Below are 18719 nucleotides of genomic sequence, written 5' to 3' on the forward strand. Positions count from 1 at the left end.
TATACATGTTACATGTGTTGATGGATGTCATATGCCTCCCCAAAAGATATAAAGCCAAGCTGTAGCCCAACCACCTTGGGCACATGTTCTCAAGACCCCCGGGAGGCTGTGTCATGGATCATTGGTTCTCATATTTGGCTCAGAACTAATTTAAAATATTTTACAGTCAGTTTCTTTTCTTTGACAAGAACTTGCACTCCCCTTCCTCTAGAGCCAGGCCTGTTGATGGAAAAATCTTACAAGCCAAGATAAGCCATGCTCTGACCCTGTTCCGTTTTCAAGGCACCATACCTCAGATTGCAGGACCTTTGAAAAGCTAAAACAAATGGCCTTCCAACATAGGTTTCACTAAAAGAAGTTAGCCCTATTACCTTCATGTGCACAAACTAGAAGGATGACTGATCTTTACCTTTGCCTCATATAATACTAAAATCCCCACCCAGGGAGAGGCTTATTTGCCATTTTCTAATCATGCCGTGTGTGTTAGCATGACTCCTTACTATACCTGGGCGCTCTGCACTCCACCCCACACACATGGTGACACTCATCTATCTCATGAATTACGCATGTCACTGTCCTTAATCCGTTTATGCCTAAGGTTGCAATTTTTTAATTTTTGCAATCAGGCCTTGGTAGTGACCTTGAGCAGCAGGATGTAAATAACTCCCACAGGTTTAGCATTCCAATAAGGGAGCACTAGGTGCAAATGTATTAAGGCGTCACAATGCACTGCCTTCGGGGAGGCAGCATGAGACCTTTAATTCCAGTGCTGGCTCCCTTTTGTTCCAACCCAGCCCCCTAATAAGGCCTTGACTGGGAAACTTGTTGGGCCTCACGTCACATGACAGTCTAAAAACCTGTGATTGGTAACAATAGGACAATTGAAGTCGATTCCTCAGGGAAAGGCAAGAACACTGTGTAAATCTGCTTAAAGGCAGGATTTATAGTAACCGTAGATAAAGTAGAAATCTTAGAGGCATTCCTGGAACAGGGGTCCATCAGAAGTCAACATCCAACCAAGCAGCCTAGCAGCCTAGCAGCTTGGCCTCAAGCCGCATTTTAAACTTTTCTTTTCCTATCCTCTTTTCCCTCCCAGTCTCAAGCTATAACTTTGAGACAAACAGCATATGTGTCACCTTTCATCTTTAAACACGGGCTCAGGATGTGCTGTGAACCTCCACTCCCTGTCATTTCCCACACTAGGCTCCCATGCCTTACGCACATTTATTTACCTACATACTTGTTAAGCACACACCATGCTCTCTTATCTGGTCCAACCTTTCCTTGGAAGCTTCATGGGTCGGGTCCTGATAAGGATCAGGCGCTTCTGGAATTTTTTCCTCCAATAAAAGATTACTTCTAGGATGGAACCCATTCCAGGTGACTACAAGACTGATTGCAACTAATTTATAACCTGACAGAATCCATGACGGTGACAGCTCCTTGAGCAAATGAGACAATAATTGAAGATGAGACATCGGAGCAAGTCACGCCCCCGGCACCTCTTAGCCCCTTCCCCATTCTGTATTCCAAACTCTTTAAAAAACCCTGCATTCCTTCCACAAATCGAAGAGTAAAATTGCTCTCTACTCGTCCCCTTACCTAGCATGGATAATAAAGGAATATTGCTATTTCTTATCACAATTTGTTATTATTTTGACTTCTTTCCATAAGAAAGGTGTTCAGCAAGCAGCCGGACCCTTTTTGCTGGTTACAGACATGGTGAATTAGCATCCAAGAAGGAGCTGCTTTATCCGCCTCAACAGGCTCACTCTGTTGGCAATTGTGATTTAATAGGTTTGTTTGAGACATTGCGGTCAGACAAGCTTGGAAAACAGTGTCATAACAGAGTCCTATATTTCCCCACACACATCTCTGCAGGTACACCCTTCCCAACTACTGTCATTCCCTCCCATGAATGCGCAACCCAAGCCTACTCTCTCCTACTCAACAGTGTCTACAGATAAAATGGCATGCATTTGTTTTTTATTTTTATTTTATTTATTTTGAGACGGAGTTTCACTCTTGTTGCCCAGGCTGGAGTGCAATGGTATGATCTTGGCTCACTGCAAACTCCACCTCTGGGTTCAAGCGATTCTCTTGCCTCAGCCTGTCAAGTAGTTAGGATTATAGACATGCTCTACCATGCCCTGCTAATATTGTATTTTTAGTAGAGATGGGGTTTCACCATGTTGGTCAGGCTGGTCTAGAAAGCCTGACTTCAGGTGATCTGCCCTCCTCAGCCTCCCAAAGTGCTGGAATTACAGTGAGTCACCACACCCAGCTGTGCATTTATTTTAAATCTTGTGAATTAGTATGGTCAATCTCTTCTCATTATTCTCTCTTCAGATTTATCTGAAGAGGAGAGAGATAACTGCGGGTCTGAGGCTCCTTTATCACCAGGTCTTTTAAATTCTCCTTGAAAAATTGCTGCATTTGCTTTGAGGAGACAACATAATTCCAAATGTCTTGGTTATCCTTAACTGGGAATTTTGGTGCTTCTTGGACTGCCAATTTTTATCCTATTTATATTAGTGTGCTAGGGCTGCCTTAACAAAGTATCACAGACTGGGCAGCTTAAAAACAGAAATTTATTTTTTCACAGTTCTGGAGGCTATAGCAAGCCTTAAATCAAGATGTCAGCAGAGTTGGTTTCTTCTGAGGACTGCATGGGAAGGATCTGTTCCAGACCTCTCTTATTGACTTTAAATGGCCAATTTCTTTCTGTCTCCACATCATCTTCCTTCTGCACATGTCTGTGTCCTGAGCTCCTCTTTTATAAGAATGTTACTCATTTGAGTTAGGGTCCATCCTGACTATCCCACTTATTTAACTACTCTTTAAAGACCCTGTCTCCAAATATGTCACATTCTGAGGTTCTGGCTTTAGGACTTCAGCATATAAACTGAGGGGAACACAATTCAGGCCATAACACCTCTGGAAACAAAAGTCTTTATTCTCTAATAAAACCTAAGATAATCAAGTGAGCACTCCATATTTAGAGGAGTATCACCCTCCCTTCAGAGAGGAATTCTAAAAGAAGTAGACATCTTCCATTGTTACAAACTCTGGTAGAAGACCCCAAGGTATCACATGATACCAGAGACCTGGAAATAGATGATTCCAGGCTCTGGAGGTGTGAGGTGTAAAGAAGTTAGTTCTTGTGTCTAGGTTTAAAAAAAATGGTTAGGTAGCAATAACTACATAGAACTGTACCACCAATTAACGCCTCATGTTTTCTATCTCACGAACAAATGCACAATCATTTGGAAGATAGTATTCATTAATTTCACACCTCCCATGGCTAAGACAGGCAGTAAAGTCAAGGTAGGAAGAACGCAAACAGTAAAGTGAAGCTGGCCTGGGTTTAAATCCCAGATCTATAATCTCCTGGCTAAGTGGCCTTGGGCAAATCATTCTTATTCTTGTTATGTAAAGAAGCTTACAGCTTTAAGAAAGAGGTATTGCTTACCTCAAGAGTTTGTTTCACAGATTAAGATGAAGTAATACAAGTTAGGTTTTCAGCAGAAGGATGGAGACAAAATGGAAATTCAGGTAAGTTTGACTTTATTCACTTTTTCCCTCTTCTTACTGGATTTGAATTCCAGTTACAATTTTCCAGTTTAATTGCTAATTTCTCATGGTACCTGCTCATGCCAGAAGAAACTCTTTCTCTATGTTCTAATAGCAACTTCTGTTTGCCTAAGTGGAACTTTCTCTCCTCTCTCCCTTTTTGTACATGAACGTCTGAAGGGCAGCATTTATAGCATATTCATACATTCTGTTCTGTGTCTTAGCAAAATGTCTGGAATCTAATAGGGCATCAGCCCTTATTCAGGTCTATTGCCATTTGAATAGCATCATGTTATATAAAATATCAATTTATTTACAAATGGCAAAACATGGCAGCACAGTTGTCTATCCTAGGACACTTGACTCTTAAAAAAAAAAAAGGTCTTTGAACAATACCATACCATACCATGTAAGAAACCACTCCTAACATTCTCATATAGACCCATTGCCAGCCCACCTTCTGCCCAGCCAAAATCTATCCTCAGGACAAGGCCTTAGAGCAGCACAAAACAGATTCCAATCCACAAATGTCATATAGAGCCACCGAATAACAAGAAGAGGAAATGAGCTGTTTTCTCTGGGCACCTTTTATGCACTGTTCAGTGTTAGAGCCAAAAATTGATCTCAGCTCTCTGTTTTCCTTGTGTGTTACAGATTGAGCCTCTTGTACTGTTTTTCAACCAGTTCCTTTCTGATAGACAGACATGGTGGGTTAAGATATTTATTATTGATGAAGAAAGTTGATATGTTTTTAAAAGTTTCGCAAAACTCATCTGATAGCATTTTCCCTAGAGCCTCTTTCCATCTAATTCTCTGCCTTTTTAGGACTAAGATAACATCATTTTGTAATATACGTTTTTTACAGTTCAATTTTTCTGGAAGTAGTCTATGTGAAGGTTACAAATAATTATATTCCCTGATCTTACCCAGGGTCTTAAGCCCTTTTTTTCCAACCAGAATTCAGTGATAGGTGAATATTGCCAAACATCCCTGAGAAGCTGACAGTGTCTCTTTCCCTAATTTCAATTTCAGGATTACACATCAATATCGATGAATAAAAAAATAGGTTCCATTCACCATGCTAGAAACTGGGCTAAATGATCTTTGAACATACACAGTGTATTTAAAGTAGTTATATTTAGTATATCCATTTAAGAAACAAAAAAAATAAAACTAAGATAAAATAAAATGATTTTATTTCATTTTAATTTTAAAAGATCATAGAGCCAATATCTAATATAGCTACTACAATTTTCTTCTGTGTATATTGTATTTCAAAATCTACCTTCTTAATAATCCGTGCTCCCCAATATTGTTCAACAAAACCCTATGCTGGAAATCCCAGATAGAAGCTATTTGGGGACATGAGTTCAGCCCACTTAACTGCTTGTCACGTGAACAGAGGTTTTCCAGTGGAGGGAAATACTCATGTAACACAGAGAGATACTAACAAGGGATCCTCACACTCTTGGACGTATAGATTTGCCCCAACACTCTAAATCAAGTTACAGTTAAAATTATGGCACCTTGATTCATTAGTTGTTTATGTAAGCAGATTCATATCTATAGCAGGAATTATTACCTATTATATACCTATAATGAGAATTATGTGAGAAATTTTAATTCTAAGACAAGTTTTAGAAAAAGAAAACCCTTTGATTAGCATTTGTAAGAAGAATTTAGAAAAATATTATTGTTCCAGGTGTCCTGCTGTACCACACACTTCTTTACTCGAAGTGGAGAGCTGCTCCTTTGAAAATATGCCCAACGGCCAGGCGCGGTGGCTCAAGTCTGTAATCCCAGCACTTTGGGAGGCTGAGGCAGGTGGATCACGAGGTCAAGAGATCAAGACCATCCTGGCCAACATGGTGAAACCCCGTCTCTACTATAAACACAAAAAAATTAGCTGGGCGTGGTGGCGTGCGCCTGTAGTCCCAGCTACCCGGGAAGCTGAGGCAGGAGAATTGCTTGAATCCGGGAGGTGGATGTTGAAGTGAGTTGAGATGGGGCCACTGCACTCCAGCCTGGCGCCTGGCGACAGAGCAACACTCTATCTCAAAAAAAAAAAAAAAAAAAGAAAGAAAAAGAAAAAAGAAGAAAATATGTCCATCAAATAGTTCCGATTGCTATTGCTATCTCAACCACAAACTTGGTCATTGTGATTGCCAAAAATCCTAAATATTTAAAATCACAGACTATGGAAACAGAAAGACCAGTTGGGAATATTTTGCTCCAAATTTTTCATTTTCAGATGCAAAACCTGAGGTTCACAAGGAGAATAAACTTTCTCAGGTTTACCTAGCATGTAAATAAGTGTCAGGACTGACTGGTTAAAAATATGACTCATGCTCCAGTTTTCTTTCAACTCTGTTCCATTAGTTATTGACAAAAGATGGCTGGTGATTGTTCCTACATTCTGTTTTCTGTCCATAGGGTTATTTATAGAGCGTTATATTTGATAAAATGCTGATGAAAAAGAGGACTTCAGAAACTGCTCTTGGTCTTTGGCATCACTTTATTGATGCCTTATTTCCCTATTGTATTTGATAAGTCCCTCAACCTTATACGCAAACACAAACACAGACAAGAAATCAAGTTACATTATTCCAATTTATTGCACAAATACAGATAATAGAGAATACATAAGGAGATCACTAGCACACTAATAATCAATGATATAATACCGCATCATGGGATAGAGTAGTTTTATGAAGTAAGAAATTAAGGCTGGATGAAAAGGTGTGCAATCAGTGATCTTCATGGAGAAGATGACCTTGAAGTTGAAATTTAGAAAGACAATTTGGGGCAGTGATAGTGTGAAGAGAACACCAGCTTGGTGCTCTGTGTCTGCTTGAGGTGGGCATACTATAAAAGGCAGGCAGGGTAGGACAACTCTCAGAATGATCTTGAGAAAAAAAGTGTGTGATGTGCATAAGAAATGTGTAGTCAATGATGAAAATATAAATTGAGTGAAATAAAAGAGGTATCATATATTATACAACTGTAAAGACAGATTGGATCCACTTCTACAGGCCCTCGTAAACCACGTCTAAGAGTCTGTATGTGAACATCCATGCCATAGAAGTGATGTGATTAAATACCTACAGGTGGTCAAGAGTAGAGATGCAACTTAGCATGGTACACAGTGAAAGGGTAGGGTTTTTTACTCTGCTGCCAAATTTGAGGAAATAAAATTTTATTTTAGAAAAATGAGAATGGAAAACCTCAGGTCCTGAAATTAAATAAAGCATACCAAGTCACTTAATTATTTGTTGTGTGACTGTTGTGATTACTTTCATAATCTAGGGAAATTAACGTCTACCTGTCACCTTTTATTTTTGGCATCCTCAATACATAAAATGTGATTCATTATTTCGTTGTGACTAATACTCTCAGAATGATTTTTTTCAGTCCCTCTACAGGACTCTGATACTTAGACTAAAAACATAAATTATCTTTTCCTTCTTTTATAAACAGGAATTTTTCCACTTGGTTTTCTTCACCACCTTCTATTCATAATTGACTGTCATATTGCTCACAGATGCCCCCATTCTCTGTCTCTAAAGGCGTTTGCAAGTGTTGTATTCATTTACTCATCAGAATGCCTATGTGTGGAATTTCTCAGCGCCTTTTGCATTCATCCACTATTGCTGTTTTCTCTGCCCTACATTCATGTCTTATGTAGAGCTGGTTATCACTGTGAACTTCTCTCTTGCCCAAGCCAATTGAAACTGTCTCTGATGGTTAGTTATTTTCTGTTTATCTAATCTTTCTCTATTTTGGACTATCTGTTCTCTACGGTTTCACAATGCATGTTTATGACTAATTATTGTATCTTCTATTCTAGATGTTATTCTTAGTTTCTTCCTCCAATTATAGGCATGTAAAGTTTAACTTAGCTTCACTTCTATCTCAAAATAATTCTCTTAGAGTGTTAATTTGCTTCATTTAATAATGATTTCTCTTATAATAATACTAAACCTCTATCGCATTTTATCTTTACCAGAACTCTGTATGGGATGCCATCGGGCCCTCTATGACTGCATTTCCCTTTGTCTCCTCAAAATGAAAGTCTAAAAATGAGTTTAATTTAGGTCTATTTATACTCTTCCTCCACTGTTCATATTTCTGAACTTTTATCATTTTCTTCAACATAACCAGTGTTCTCCTTTGATCTTAGACTCAAACACCTAATGTATTAGTCAACTAGTTGCTTGTCTAACTTTATTCTTTAATTTGTTAACAAAATCTACAAGTTACTCTTTTTCTACATGTTTTAGATATAACCATTTTTTCCATTGCCACTCACTTTATTTCAGCTCAGGTCTTGATTTCTTTTTTTCACAAATGTCTCACTAAATGATCTCTCCACTTATAGTTTCCCTATAAGGAAACTATATCTATCTACCTCACCAGACAAGGGATAACTTAATAAAATTCCCCATTTCCTACTTATCAATCTGCAAACACTATCTAATAATATCATGTCAGTGAATGTGCTGGTGATTCAGGCAATTATACAGATTTTTATAAAACTTCATATCTTTGTAAAAATGTATTGACTGGTGGTAAAATATTTGCATAAAAATTATATATAGTGTAAGTAATATATATGTGTGTGTGACTATGTGGGTATCGGTGGGTGGTACAAACCATTCCCAACTGTAACCATTAGGAATGCTAAAAACAAAAACAAAAACAAAACAAAAAAAAAACTAAGAACCAAATATTATCAAGCTGTCAAAGTTTAACTCAACTTTCAGCCAGCCTTCTTGTTTTCTGTATTTGCAATTATGAACCCACAGTTAAATCTTGCTTATTATATGTTGACTTTCTAGAAGAGACGGGTGTGAAATCATAATAAAAAACAAAAAAAATAAGAGTATACCATATTTACAAATGAAGGGAGCATATTAACATGATCATAAGCAACAAAAACAAAATATTCTCATCTGGTGTATAAATCTAATATAAAATTGGCAGACTGTGGAGAGAATATACATTTTTCCAGTGTCCCATTAACAAGGCCTTGGCCTTCTGGATCCTTAACTGTGAATCAGAGTGTTCTGGATATGTGATTCTTATAAATCAGTGGGAGGAGACACTTCCTCTGGGTTTCCCAGCTCACTGTAAGTAGCGGAATATATGTTTAATTCTTCATAAACACGATCATCTGGAACCTGACAAGAGAAAAATCATTTCCTATCAATCACCACAAATTTCCCATCCCTAGAAGTCTTGCTCAAGAGACTTACCTACTTTTGTCTTTCTGGCTCTCATGCTCTCTGTCATTATACTCTATTTCTTTCATTTCCAGAAAACCAAACCAGGCTGCCTGGCCAAGTTGGCCCAAAAGAAATCATGTCAGTCCATAACAAGTCAGTCAGGTTATTCCTTAGTATATCTGCTGTCTTATTTATCTATCTTTGGAAGACAGTGATTTTTTTCTTCTTTTTTTTTTTTTTTTTTTTTTTTTGAGACAGAGTCTCACTCTGCCACCCAGGCTGGAGTGCAGTGGCCACGATCTCAGCTCACTGCAACTTCCACCTCCCGGCTTCAAACAATTCTCCTATGCTGAAATTACAGGCATGCACCCCCATGCCTCACTAAGTTTTATATTTTTAGTAGAGATGGGGTCTCACCATATTGGCCAGGCTGGTCTCCAACTCCTGATATCAAATGATTCTCCAGCCTTGGCCTCCCAAATTTCTGGGACTACAGGCATGAGCCACTGGCCTACCCCTCCTTTTTTTTTTTAAGACAGAGTCTGGCTCTGTCACCCAAGGCTGGGGTGCAGTGGCATGATAGTGGCTCACTACAACCTCTACCTCTTGGGCTCAAGCTATTCTCCTGCTTTAGCCTCCCAAGTAGCTGGGACCTCAGGTGCCTGCCACCATACTGGGCTAATGTTTTCTTTTTTGTTTGTTGTTGTTGTTTTGCTTTGTTGTATTATTTTAGTAGAGATGTGGTTTTTGCCATTTGGCCGGGCTGGTTTCGAACTCCTGACCTCAAGTGATCTGCCCTCCTTGGCCTCAAGGGTGGGATTACAGGTGTAAGCCACCATGCCTAGCCTAGAGGAGAGTGATTTTAAAAGATGGATAGACTTGAATGCCTCAGGAACATGGACGATGGAGCGAGTGTTTTTCATCCATCAGATGTGAGTAAGTGCATGAGCACCAAGTGCTGGTGATCCTCATCAGCGGTGTAGTGGACAGGTGAGGCAAATGGAAACAGTAGGTAGTCATGAATCAGAAAGGAAAGAAAATTGAGGTTTTAGAGCAAGTGGGAAAGGAAGAGTCAAGAAGTAAAGGAATAAAACAGAAAGGTGTTTTATTCTGAATAGGTGGCTACTTCTGGGGCAGAAGACAAGGCCAGATACCTGAGTGGTTTCCTCACAAGGCTCCTCACATAGCATCTCTCATGCTACACACACTTCAAGGCATCCACATTCTCTAAAATTATAGATATCCTATTTTCCTAACCCTCATTTAGAGGGATATATTATAAAATGTGTGCTACTACTTCTGAATATAAAATGTGAGGTTTAGAAATCAAAGAATAAAACTTGGAGAAACTATTTCCTGGAAGAAACATTTCAGAAAACCGAGACCATATTTTTAAGGAATAAAGCTCCAATTCTTTAACCTGTCATTCAAGATTTTACATGAGGCTTCTGCTTACCTTCTTTCCTTTGAGTTCTTCCCCAGCTCCAAAGACTGTGAGTGACACAGCACTACCAAATCCCAGAACGGTGAGAAACAGCATCATCACTACAATCTCCTATTGAACAGCAACAAACAACAAACAAAAAGAGTCACATGGTGGGTGCCCAAAAAGTCTATCTTTTTTATCGTGTCTCCTGCTTTCATCTCCCCACCACGGGACCAGTCCTTCTAAAGTGACACATACACTGACATGCAAACACAGGCACAGGAACACCCAGAGATCATTATCTGCAGCAGATAACTTTAACCCTGATAAATTTGCCTTGGTTGAGGGGAGTGGGCAGCCAGCATCTCCCTGGACTGCGTAAACTTACGGAACATTATACTATGTAATGGAGGCTACGGAAAAGGATGGTGTTCATGGAACAGGAAAAGAGGGCTTCTTACGTTAGGACCCAGAATCGTCTTCCCACAATAAAATACATACAGCAGAAAAAATACATACAGTGGAAAAAGAAGCCACCAAGCAGTTTTTGGTCTCATAAAGTTTCTGGCAACTGTGGATGCGCATATAAGCCGAGCTCTTCTTCAGGTTGATGATCAGCATGGTAATTCCCGTTCCCCCAGCTATGCTGCTGGCAGTGTTTGCCCCCAGGCTTCCTCTGGCCTGATGATAATGAAGAACACTCAGACCGGGGCCCACACTTGCTGGCACATTCAATAAACCTATCTTCATGTCAGGGCTGGATGCATCCAGTAAATTCCACAATGGTTCAAAATTTTGGTTAGAAAGTGAAACTTTGAAAATGCCCCCATTGTTTAATAAGCATATATTACTTTCTTGCTGGGACTGCATTCGGGAACATGAACACACGTCATCTTTCCTCAAATAGTCTTCTTAATTGAAAACTAGTAATTTATTTGATCATGTGAATATATCTATAAGGATAATGCCAGTGTGGGGACACTTTTCTTTAAAACGCATGTCAAGGTAAACATAAACTTCATTGTATGTTAAATGGTACAATATATGTTTCTAATGATTATATCCAGCTTCTGTTGCAAAAAGCATCACAACACAAAATAGATTGAGACAAAATTATGTATCCATGTTCACTAGTAATATAAGAGATAAAGACATGTTTCCCTTAAGACACCTAAAACTCCATTCTTTTTACCTTTTCAAGGATGGACAAAGAAACGGGCAACTCACCAGATATGTTGCATTTCTCCTTTCAGATATAATTGCCAAAATTCCAGAAATAGAAAACTGTTCAAATGGGAGGGAAGAAAAGCAACAATGAGTTTCTTGTTTTCAATGTGTCGTTTTTAACCCTGTCTTCCAAACATAGGTAAAATTTGGGGTACTCAATAAAGTTACTTATTAATGTCACCTGTGAGCTCAATATTTTCTTATTCTCATTTTCTATAGAGTGCTTCTCAAAATTAAATGTGTATATGAGTAAGTCTGGGTGTGGTTGCTCACACCTATAATCCCAGCACTTTGGGAGGCCCAACAGGGTGGATCACCTGAGGTCAGGAGTTCAAGACCAGCCTGACCAATATGGTGAAATCCCATCTCTACTAAAAATACAAAAATTAGCCTGGCATGGTGGTGTGTGTCTGTAGTCCCAACTACTTGGGAGACTGTGGCAGGAGAATTGCTTGAAACTGGGAGGCGGAGATTGCAGTGAGCCAAAATCGTGCCACTGCACTCCAGCCTGGGTGACAAGAGTGAGACTCAAAAAAAATTATATATGAATCATACGAGGGTCTTGCTAAAATGCAGATTCTTATTCATTAGGTCCTAGATAGAACCTGAAATTCTTCTTTTACGTGAGGCTCCCAGGTGATGCTGGCCCTGACAGTGCAAGGGTTTCTCTTGGAGTAGTGATGTCCGGCAACATCAACTGCATGAATCTGTTAGAACACCACTCTCATTCTATTGCAATTGTCTATTTGCATGTCCATTGTTCATCAGCTCCTTTAGGCAAGAAACGTGTGTTTGTGGCATGCACATTTCCAGAATTTGACATATATCATGTGAATATAGAGTAATTTTGAAAATGTACATGATATTTTTATCAAAATGTACGTATTTGATATAAATATAGCTCAATAGCACAAATTTAAAGCAATCTCTTAAAGACTCAGATTGTGAGTCTGATGGGTTGAGAGACATCTAATAAGCTGTGTTTGGAATAGAAAGACATTAGAGACAAGTTTCAATTATAACAGAGGTAGAGGTTCAAGGAGAGTCCTGAATAAGTCATCCGAGCACTAAATATTTAGCAGAATACAAAGTGAATTTGATATAGTTTAGAGATATTAAAAAAAAACATGAATAATCTCAAAATAACTGTGCAGTGAAGGAAGACAAACAGTAAAAAGAACATACTTACATAAAGCTCTAAAAAATGGAAATTAATATTTACAGAAAGCAGATCAGTGGTTTCTTAGGGATGAGAGGACAAGGAGTGGAGGGAGGAAGAGTTACAAAGGAACACAGGGAAGCTTTTGGAAATGATGGATACATACATTGTATTAATGTGTTGATGTTTTCATGTGTATCTGTGTGTCAAAGTTTATCAAATTGTATACCTGAAATATTTGTCATTTTTTATATATCAATTAGACTTTTAAAAAGTTGTATACCTTATGATCTCACTCATCCATCCATTTTTCCAGATAGAACAATGAGTAAAAGAGCTACCAGGAGAAAATACCTGAAAGAGTTTCTAGGGCATAGAAGGTCACCATATGTCCATTGATCCTGAGTTTTCTCACCCCAGCAATCTCTTTCCTCATTTTTCATGAAGATAACTTTATTTTCTGTTATTATTACTATTTTGAGACAGAGTTGCACTCTTGTTGCCCAGGCTGGAGTCCAATGGCACAATCTCGGCTCATTGCAACCTCTGTCTCCCAGGTTTAAACGAGTCTCCTGCCTCAGCCTCCCAAGTAGCTGGGATTACAGGCATGCACCACCATGCTCAGCTAAATGTTTGCATTTAGTAGAGACGGGGTTTCACCATGTTGGTCAGGCTGGTCTCGAGCTCCTGACCTCAGGAATCCACCCAGCCCAGCCTCTCAAAGTGCTGGAATTACAGACATGAACAACCGTACCTGGCCTCTGTTATTACTTTTAGTTGACAGATAAAACTGTATTTATTATATAACTTTATTAATGAATAGTGCTAGATGTATGTTCCTGGAATTGGATTCTGAAAGTTTAGGTTCAATTACTATTAGGCAAGTGTCCCTTAGACAAGTCATTTAACTTGAATTAGATTCAGGTTTCTCATCAGATAAAACTGTGGGCTAAAAAAAAAAAAAAAAAAAAAAACTGTGGGCTAAGTTTTTAACCCACAGTTAATTATAGAAAGAGTCTTTTGTTGTTGTTAATGAGCATATCTACGTTAAGAATTATAAATATCATCTTAATACTGGAAATAAACAACTGGTTAGATCTGAGCAAGAGAAAAACCAATGTTCAGTGTTATTTCAGAAACAATTATAGCTATATACTCACAAATATGGCTCCCCAGAATGGATAACCTGCTTTAAATGATGAAAAAATGTCTTCCTCGAAGTCTGAAATATTAAATACAGAGCAGACAACTGTTCCAAAACAAAGGCATATCAAACCAATCAGAATTTGCGTTACCTATAGAAAAACACATGAATTTCATGAAAAGCAAAATATTTTCCCAAGATCATGTCATTTTTTTAATAATAGAGGCCAGATATGAGAAACTGCTTTAGTGTGCTAAACTGTCCTGAGAAGTGATCCAAATTTAAAGTTTTTCAGGATACCCTGGCCACTATAAGAATTGGTACAAGCATTACCTAATGCATGGATTGCCAATGCTTTTCTCATCTGCCTTTATTTACATAGTCATGTTGAACATCAGTAATTGTTCCTTACATCTAAGTAAAGATAAAGATTATGAAATCTTCACTCCTATTGGCCATTCTTGTCTTAGCAATTTACAGTCTTTATGAGGAAATGTTTCTCTCTTCCCAAAAGGTCCCAGTTGGTGTCAGCTCTTTATGAGGTTTTTGTAGATGACGTGTCACCTCATGAATCCAAGTGGGAAAACAGTTGGTGCAACTAAATATTATTTTCTAGAGCCAATCCTTAGTCAAGTCAAAGTTGGAGGAGGCTCACTCACCCCTAGGAACTCCTGCTCTTTTTTCAAAACTGTCAGCCATGTATGCTGTGGTGGAGATGAGGCAGACTTCAATAGTCTGCCTGAAGATACTTTCTGGGGAGATATTTCCAAGACTTCAATTTCAGGCACACTGTGAAATTTAAAAGCAATTCCATCACAAGAACATTCTCTAACTCCCTGTGCAACATCCTTTACTAACAGAAAGGGGGGTTTGTTTATTTTTTCAAAGCCATCCTGCAATTCAAATTTTCATTGTAATCACTAAGAAACTAAAGCTCAGAGCATCCAAGTAACTGACCAAGAACACCTGAACTCTATCCAAGGGATTAGGTGGGACAAAATGGAACAAAATCCATACCCAATTTTTCTATTCTTAATCCAATGTTACTTTCACATTCTTTCTCATTCATCTATATTGACAAGTAAAACTGAAAATAAAGACATTTACCTATGCATCTCACAATCCTTTTAACAAAGAAATGTACCTGAATATATTTTGTCAATAACAAACCCCAACTTCATGTACACAGAGTACAATGAAGGGATGGCTTTGAATGACTAGATGGAACTCTATTACTATTTTCATCTTCAGAGAAACATCCCACAGCTTTTGGTTCATAAAGACCAACCAAGAAGCAGGTTATTTTATATTTACAAAAGCATCTGTGAAGGATGTGTCCCTCAGCACGTATCAGACACAGAAGCAAGAGATCTACATACATAGTATGAACTCTCCTGTCTCATGCCCAGAAAATGAGCCTCTAATGTGAGAAAATCTGTTATTTCCAGTTTACAAGCTGAGTACAAATCTTTCTCTCCAGGAAGAGAGAAACACTTGGAAAGTACAGCAAGTAGCTTTCTCACACCCAATTTATTAATTAAACTAGATGGATCCATGCTTACATCAATAAATTTTTATCTCCCAAGCACTATGACTGATTTCCCCTGCCACTAAGTGACTGAGAATGGGAAAAATAATACCCTGTACCTACCTGGATGGCTCTTGTGGGAGAGCAAGATTTTCTCTCCTATTATATTCCGTGTCCATTTTTTCATTAGCTGAGAGATCCAGGAGTAAAGAATATTGTCATATCAAGACTTGGTGGACTTCCTCCTACTGCATGCTCTGCTTGGCAGTTGAAATGGGTTACCTCATGACATTGATAATTATCTTTATACATAGCCATTTGCCAGACAGATAAGTTTCTTGGCTGATTAAGATCAACAGGGTTTTACTTGTAATAAATAGAAAAGTTGAGAAGCCTACTAAATAAAGACTAACATGAAATAAGAAAATTTGAGACTCCTGGAGCATAATTCTGCCTGACACTAGCAGGATTTACAGAATCTAAAAATGAGACATTCTAGTAGGAGTTGAGAAGATGAGAGAGAAATGCAGAAAAGAAAGAGATGTGCCCTTCGTCTGGAATTTTCCCCATTTGTGCCCTAATTCAGCCATTTCTATGTCAGAAGTTATTCAGTTGCACCTTTGGAAAGCGTGTCTTCCCTGTTTAAGGCATAGTTGGTTTCACACATAGACCCGAAACTGAAGTGCTGTTTTTTTATGTGAGTGAGTGTGTGTTAGTCTCTGAATCTCTAGATCCATCTCTGACTTTAATATCTATCATCTTTCTCTCGCTTTCTGTCTTTCGGAAACTGTTTACACGACTTTCTGCAGCAGATGGTCTCAGAAATACAGCAGGCTGCATTCTAACTGCCGTGAACCATACCTGATAGTGTGTAAAAGCTAAGATGACTCCATTGTCTGCTAAATTACTAGACCAATGCTGCTTAGATCTTTATAATGGCAAGAATGCGATAGTGAAAATACTGATAGGCATGAACTTTATAACAAATCCCATTAGCAAATCTAAACAGCATTGGACTGGGTAATATGCCTAAGTTAGAATGAGAACTAAACCAATGTGATCATTCTAATACCATAACTAGCTAGACCATAGCAAAGATATGAGATAAAGAGGTTTTATTTCAGTTTAATTATAAACATAATCTTGAATGGCTCATTAATACAATTTGAGATAATAAAAATCATGCCTCTAATCATGTGTGGATGTTTTTGGAGAGGATGTAAAAAAATATTTTTGTAAGAAACTATGTTATTTGCATAAACAGAATATACTAAAAGATATAATGACATAGCTTTTGTGGCCAAGTTTATTAACTCAGGTGTCATCTTCCCACGGTGTCTTCAGGAATTGGTGGATCTAACCAAAATTCTTTGGAATTAAGGAATAGACCTTACTCATTTATACATTCATTCAAAAAGAACTTAATATTCCATGCCAGGCACTGCTCTTATCACTGTGTATGCACAGATGAATACAAAATCCCAGGTCCTTCTAGCCCACAATCAAGCAGAATAGAACAATGATATTATCCAATATGTTGGAGGCTAGAGGATGTTGGAGTCATAGGAGGGCATAACAATTCTGCCTGACAGGGGATATGTAGAGTTCAGGGAAGGAAATTCCAGAGAAGGTAACATTCAGACTTAAAGAGATAGCTGCAACAACTTTCTCTTCTTTCTCTTTTTTTCCTTCTTTCTCTCTCTCTCTCTCTCTCTCTCTTTCTTTCTTTTCTTTCTTTCCTCTTTCTTTCTTTCTTCTTCTTTCTCTCTCTTCCTTTCTTCCTTCCTCTCTCCCTCCCTCCCTTCCTCCCTTCCTTCCTTCCTTCCTTCCTTCCCCTTTTTCTCTCTCTCTCTTTCTTTCTTTCTTTCTTTCTCTCTCTCTCTCTCTTCTCTTCCTTCCTTCCTTCTTTCTTTTTTGATAGAATTTCACTCATTTTGCCCAGGCTGAAGTGCAATGTCAGGAACTGAGCTCACCGCAACCTCTGCCTCCTGGGTTCAAGTAATTCTCCTGCCTCAGCCTCCCAAGTAGCTGGAATTACAGGAATGCACCTCCACACCTGGCTAATTTTGTACTTTTAGTAGAGATGGGGTTTCTTTATGTTGGCCAGGCTGGCCTCGAACGCTCAACCTCAGGTGATCTACCCATCTCAGCCTCCCAAAGTGCTGTAATTACAGGTATGAGCCACTGCATCTGGCCTTATTGCCTCTCTCTTAGTGAAATTACCCCCACACCTGCTAGGAAAAGTCCAGAAATCATGGTTCATGTGGCGTTTCTTAGTAGTTTAGAGTAGTTCATTATTTGTGTAGCAAATAATTAGGAATTGAACTTGAGATTTAGACAGGAAGCAAGCTGAAGATGGTCTTTAGTGTTTGGACACAATGCTGTTTTCTGAGAACTGTCAACAGAACCTTGCAAAATGCAAATCTGAACCTGTCATAACTTATAGCCTCCAAATAGTTTCCTATTCAATTTTCACAAGCACCTCCTTGCCCCTTCGTAAGTTACTTATCATCTGCTATGCCCACACTTTGTTTCCCTACAGCCATGTTTTATCATCTTTCACAATAGTGAACATTGAAACATATGACAAAATGACTGGCTTTTTTGGTGAGGCAAAATTATCAAGATGAGTTTTAACTACACTGCTGCCTGAAAGGAAGAGATAACAGAGCTAGCCCCCTTCCCTACCATGTATCTTTCCTCCTCTAGCGTGTCTTTGCGCACGCCTTTCACCCACACCCATCTCTGGCTTCCTCTTTGACGAGCAAGCTTTCTTCTTTCAGTTACATACTAAATTTATTTCTTGAAACTTACAAGAAATTTGCTTTAGTATCCCACATAAACAATTGTTTTTCTCAAACTGAATGTTCAATTTGCTTAAAATAAATATGCATGAATTTGCATGTTACAAGTTGAAATTTATACTTTCTTGGATTAAAGCCTTAAAAGTAAAACCATAAAAAGCCTAGAAGAACACCTAGGCAATTCCATTCAGGACATGAGCATGGGCAAAAACTTCATGACTAAAACACCAAAAGCAATTGCAAAAAAAGTCAAAATTGACAAATGGGATATAATTAAATTAAAGAGCTTCTGCACAGCAAAAGAAACTATTGTCAGAGTGAACAAGCAACTTACAGAATGGGAAAAAAATTTTGCAATCTATCCATTTGACAAAGGTCTAATATCCAGAATCTATAAGGAACTTAAACAAATATACAAGAAAAAAACAAACAACCCCATCAAAAAGTGGGCAAAGGATATAAAAGGACACTTCTCAAAAGAAGACATTTATATGACCAACAAAAATATGAAAAAAAAAAAGCTCATAATCACTGGTCATTAGAGAAATGCGAATCAAAACCACAATGAGATTCCATCTCACACCAGTTAGAATGGCAATCATTAAAAAGTCTGGAAACAACATAGGCTGGCAA

At 38.4% G+C, this 18719-nt stretch overlaps 1 protein-coding gene across 1 annotated transcript; it reads right to left on the reverse strand.

Annotated features, from left to right (window-relative positions):
• Positions 1 to 6164: 6164 nt before the first annotated feature.
• MS4A2 (membrane spanning 4-domains A2) lies at positions 6165 to 16336 on the reverse strand. The gene is made up of 7 exons (XM_032283303.1): positions 15406 to 16336; positions 14414 to 14543; positions 13771 to 13905; positions 11452 to 11508; positions 10744 to 10905; positions 10255 to 10353; positions 6165 to 8753 (listed from the first exon to the last, which is right to left on the reverse strand). The coding sequence occupies exons 1-7, from the start codon at positions 15459 to 15461 to the stop codon at positions 8655 to 8657; spliced, it is 738 nt and encodes a 245-aa protein (XP_032139194.1). The 5' UTR covers positions 15462 to 16336; the 3' UTR covers positions 6165 to 8654.
• Positions 16337 to 18719: the final 2383 nt, after the last annotated feature.

The sequence above is a fragment of the Sapajus apella genome, unplaced genomic scaffold (assembly GCF_009761245.1).
Source record: "Sapajus apella isolate SASKATOON/1434 unplaced genomic scaffold, GSC_monkey_1.0 scaffold14, whole genome shotgun sequence".
Lineage (NCBI taxonomy): Eukaryota > Metazoa > Chordata > Mammalia > Primates > Cebidae > Sapajus > Sapajus apella.

What these genes read in the sequence shown, in the direction of transcription:
- MS4A2 (XM_032283303.1), bottom strand. Translation starts at nt 15,461, where the DNA reads ATGGACACGGAATATAATAGGAGAGAAAATCTTGCTCTCCCACAAGAG. An exon ending in CTCCCACAAGAGCCATCCAG is followed by an intron (nt 14,544 to 15,405) that starts GTAGGTACAGGG and finishes TAAATTTCACAG; the next exon opens with TGTGCCTGAAATTGAAGTCT. An exon ending in TGGTGGCTTCTTTTTCCACT is followed by an intron (nt 10,354 to 10,743) that starts GTATGTATTTTT and finishes GCTGTTCAATAG; the next exon opens with GAGATTGTAGTGATGATGCT.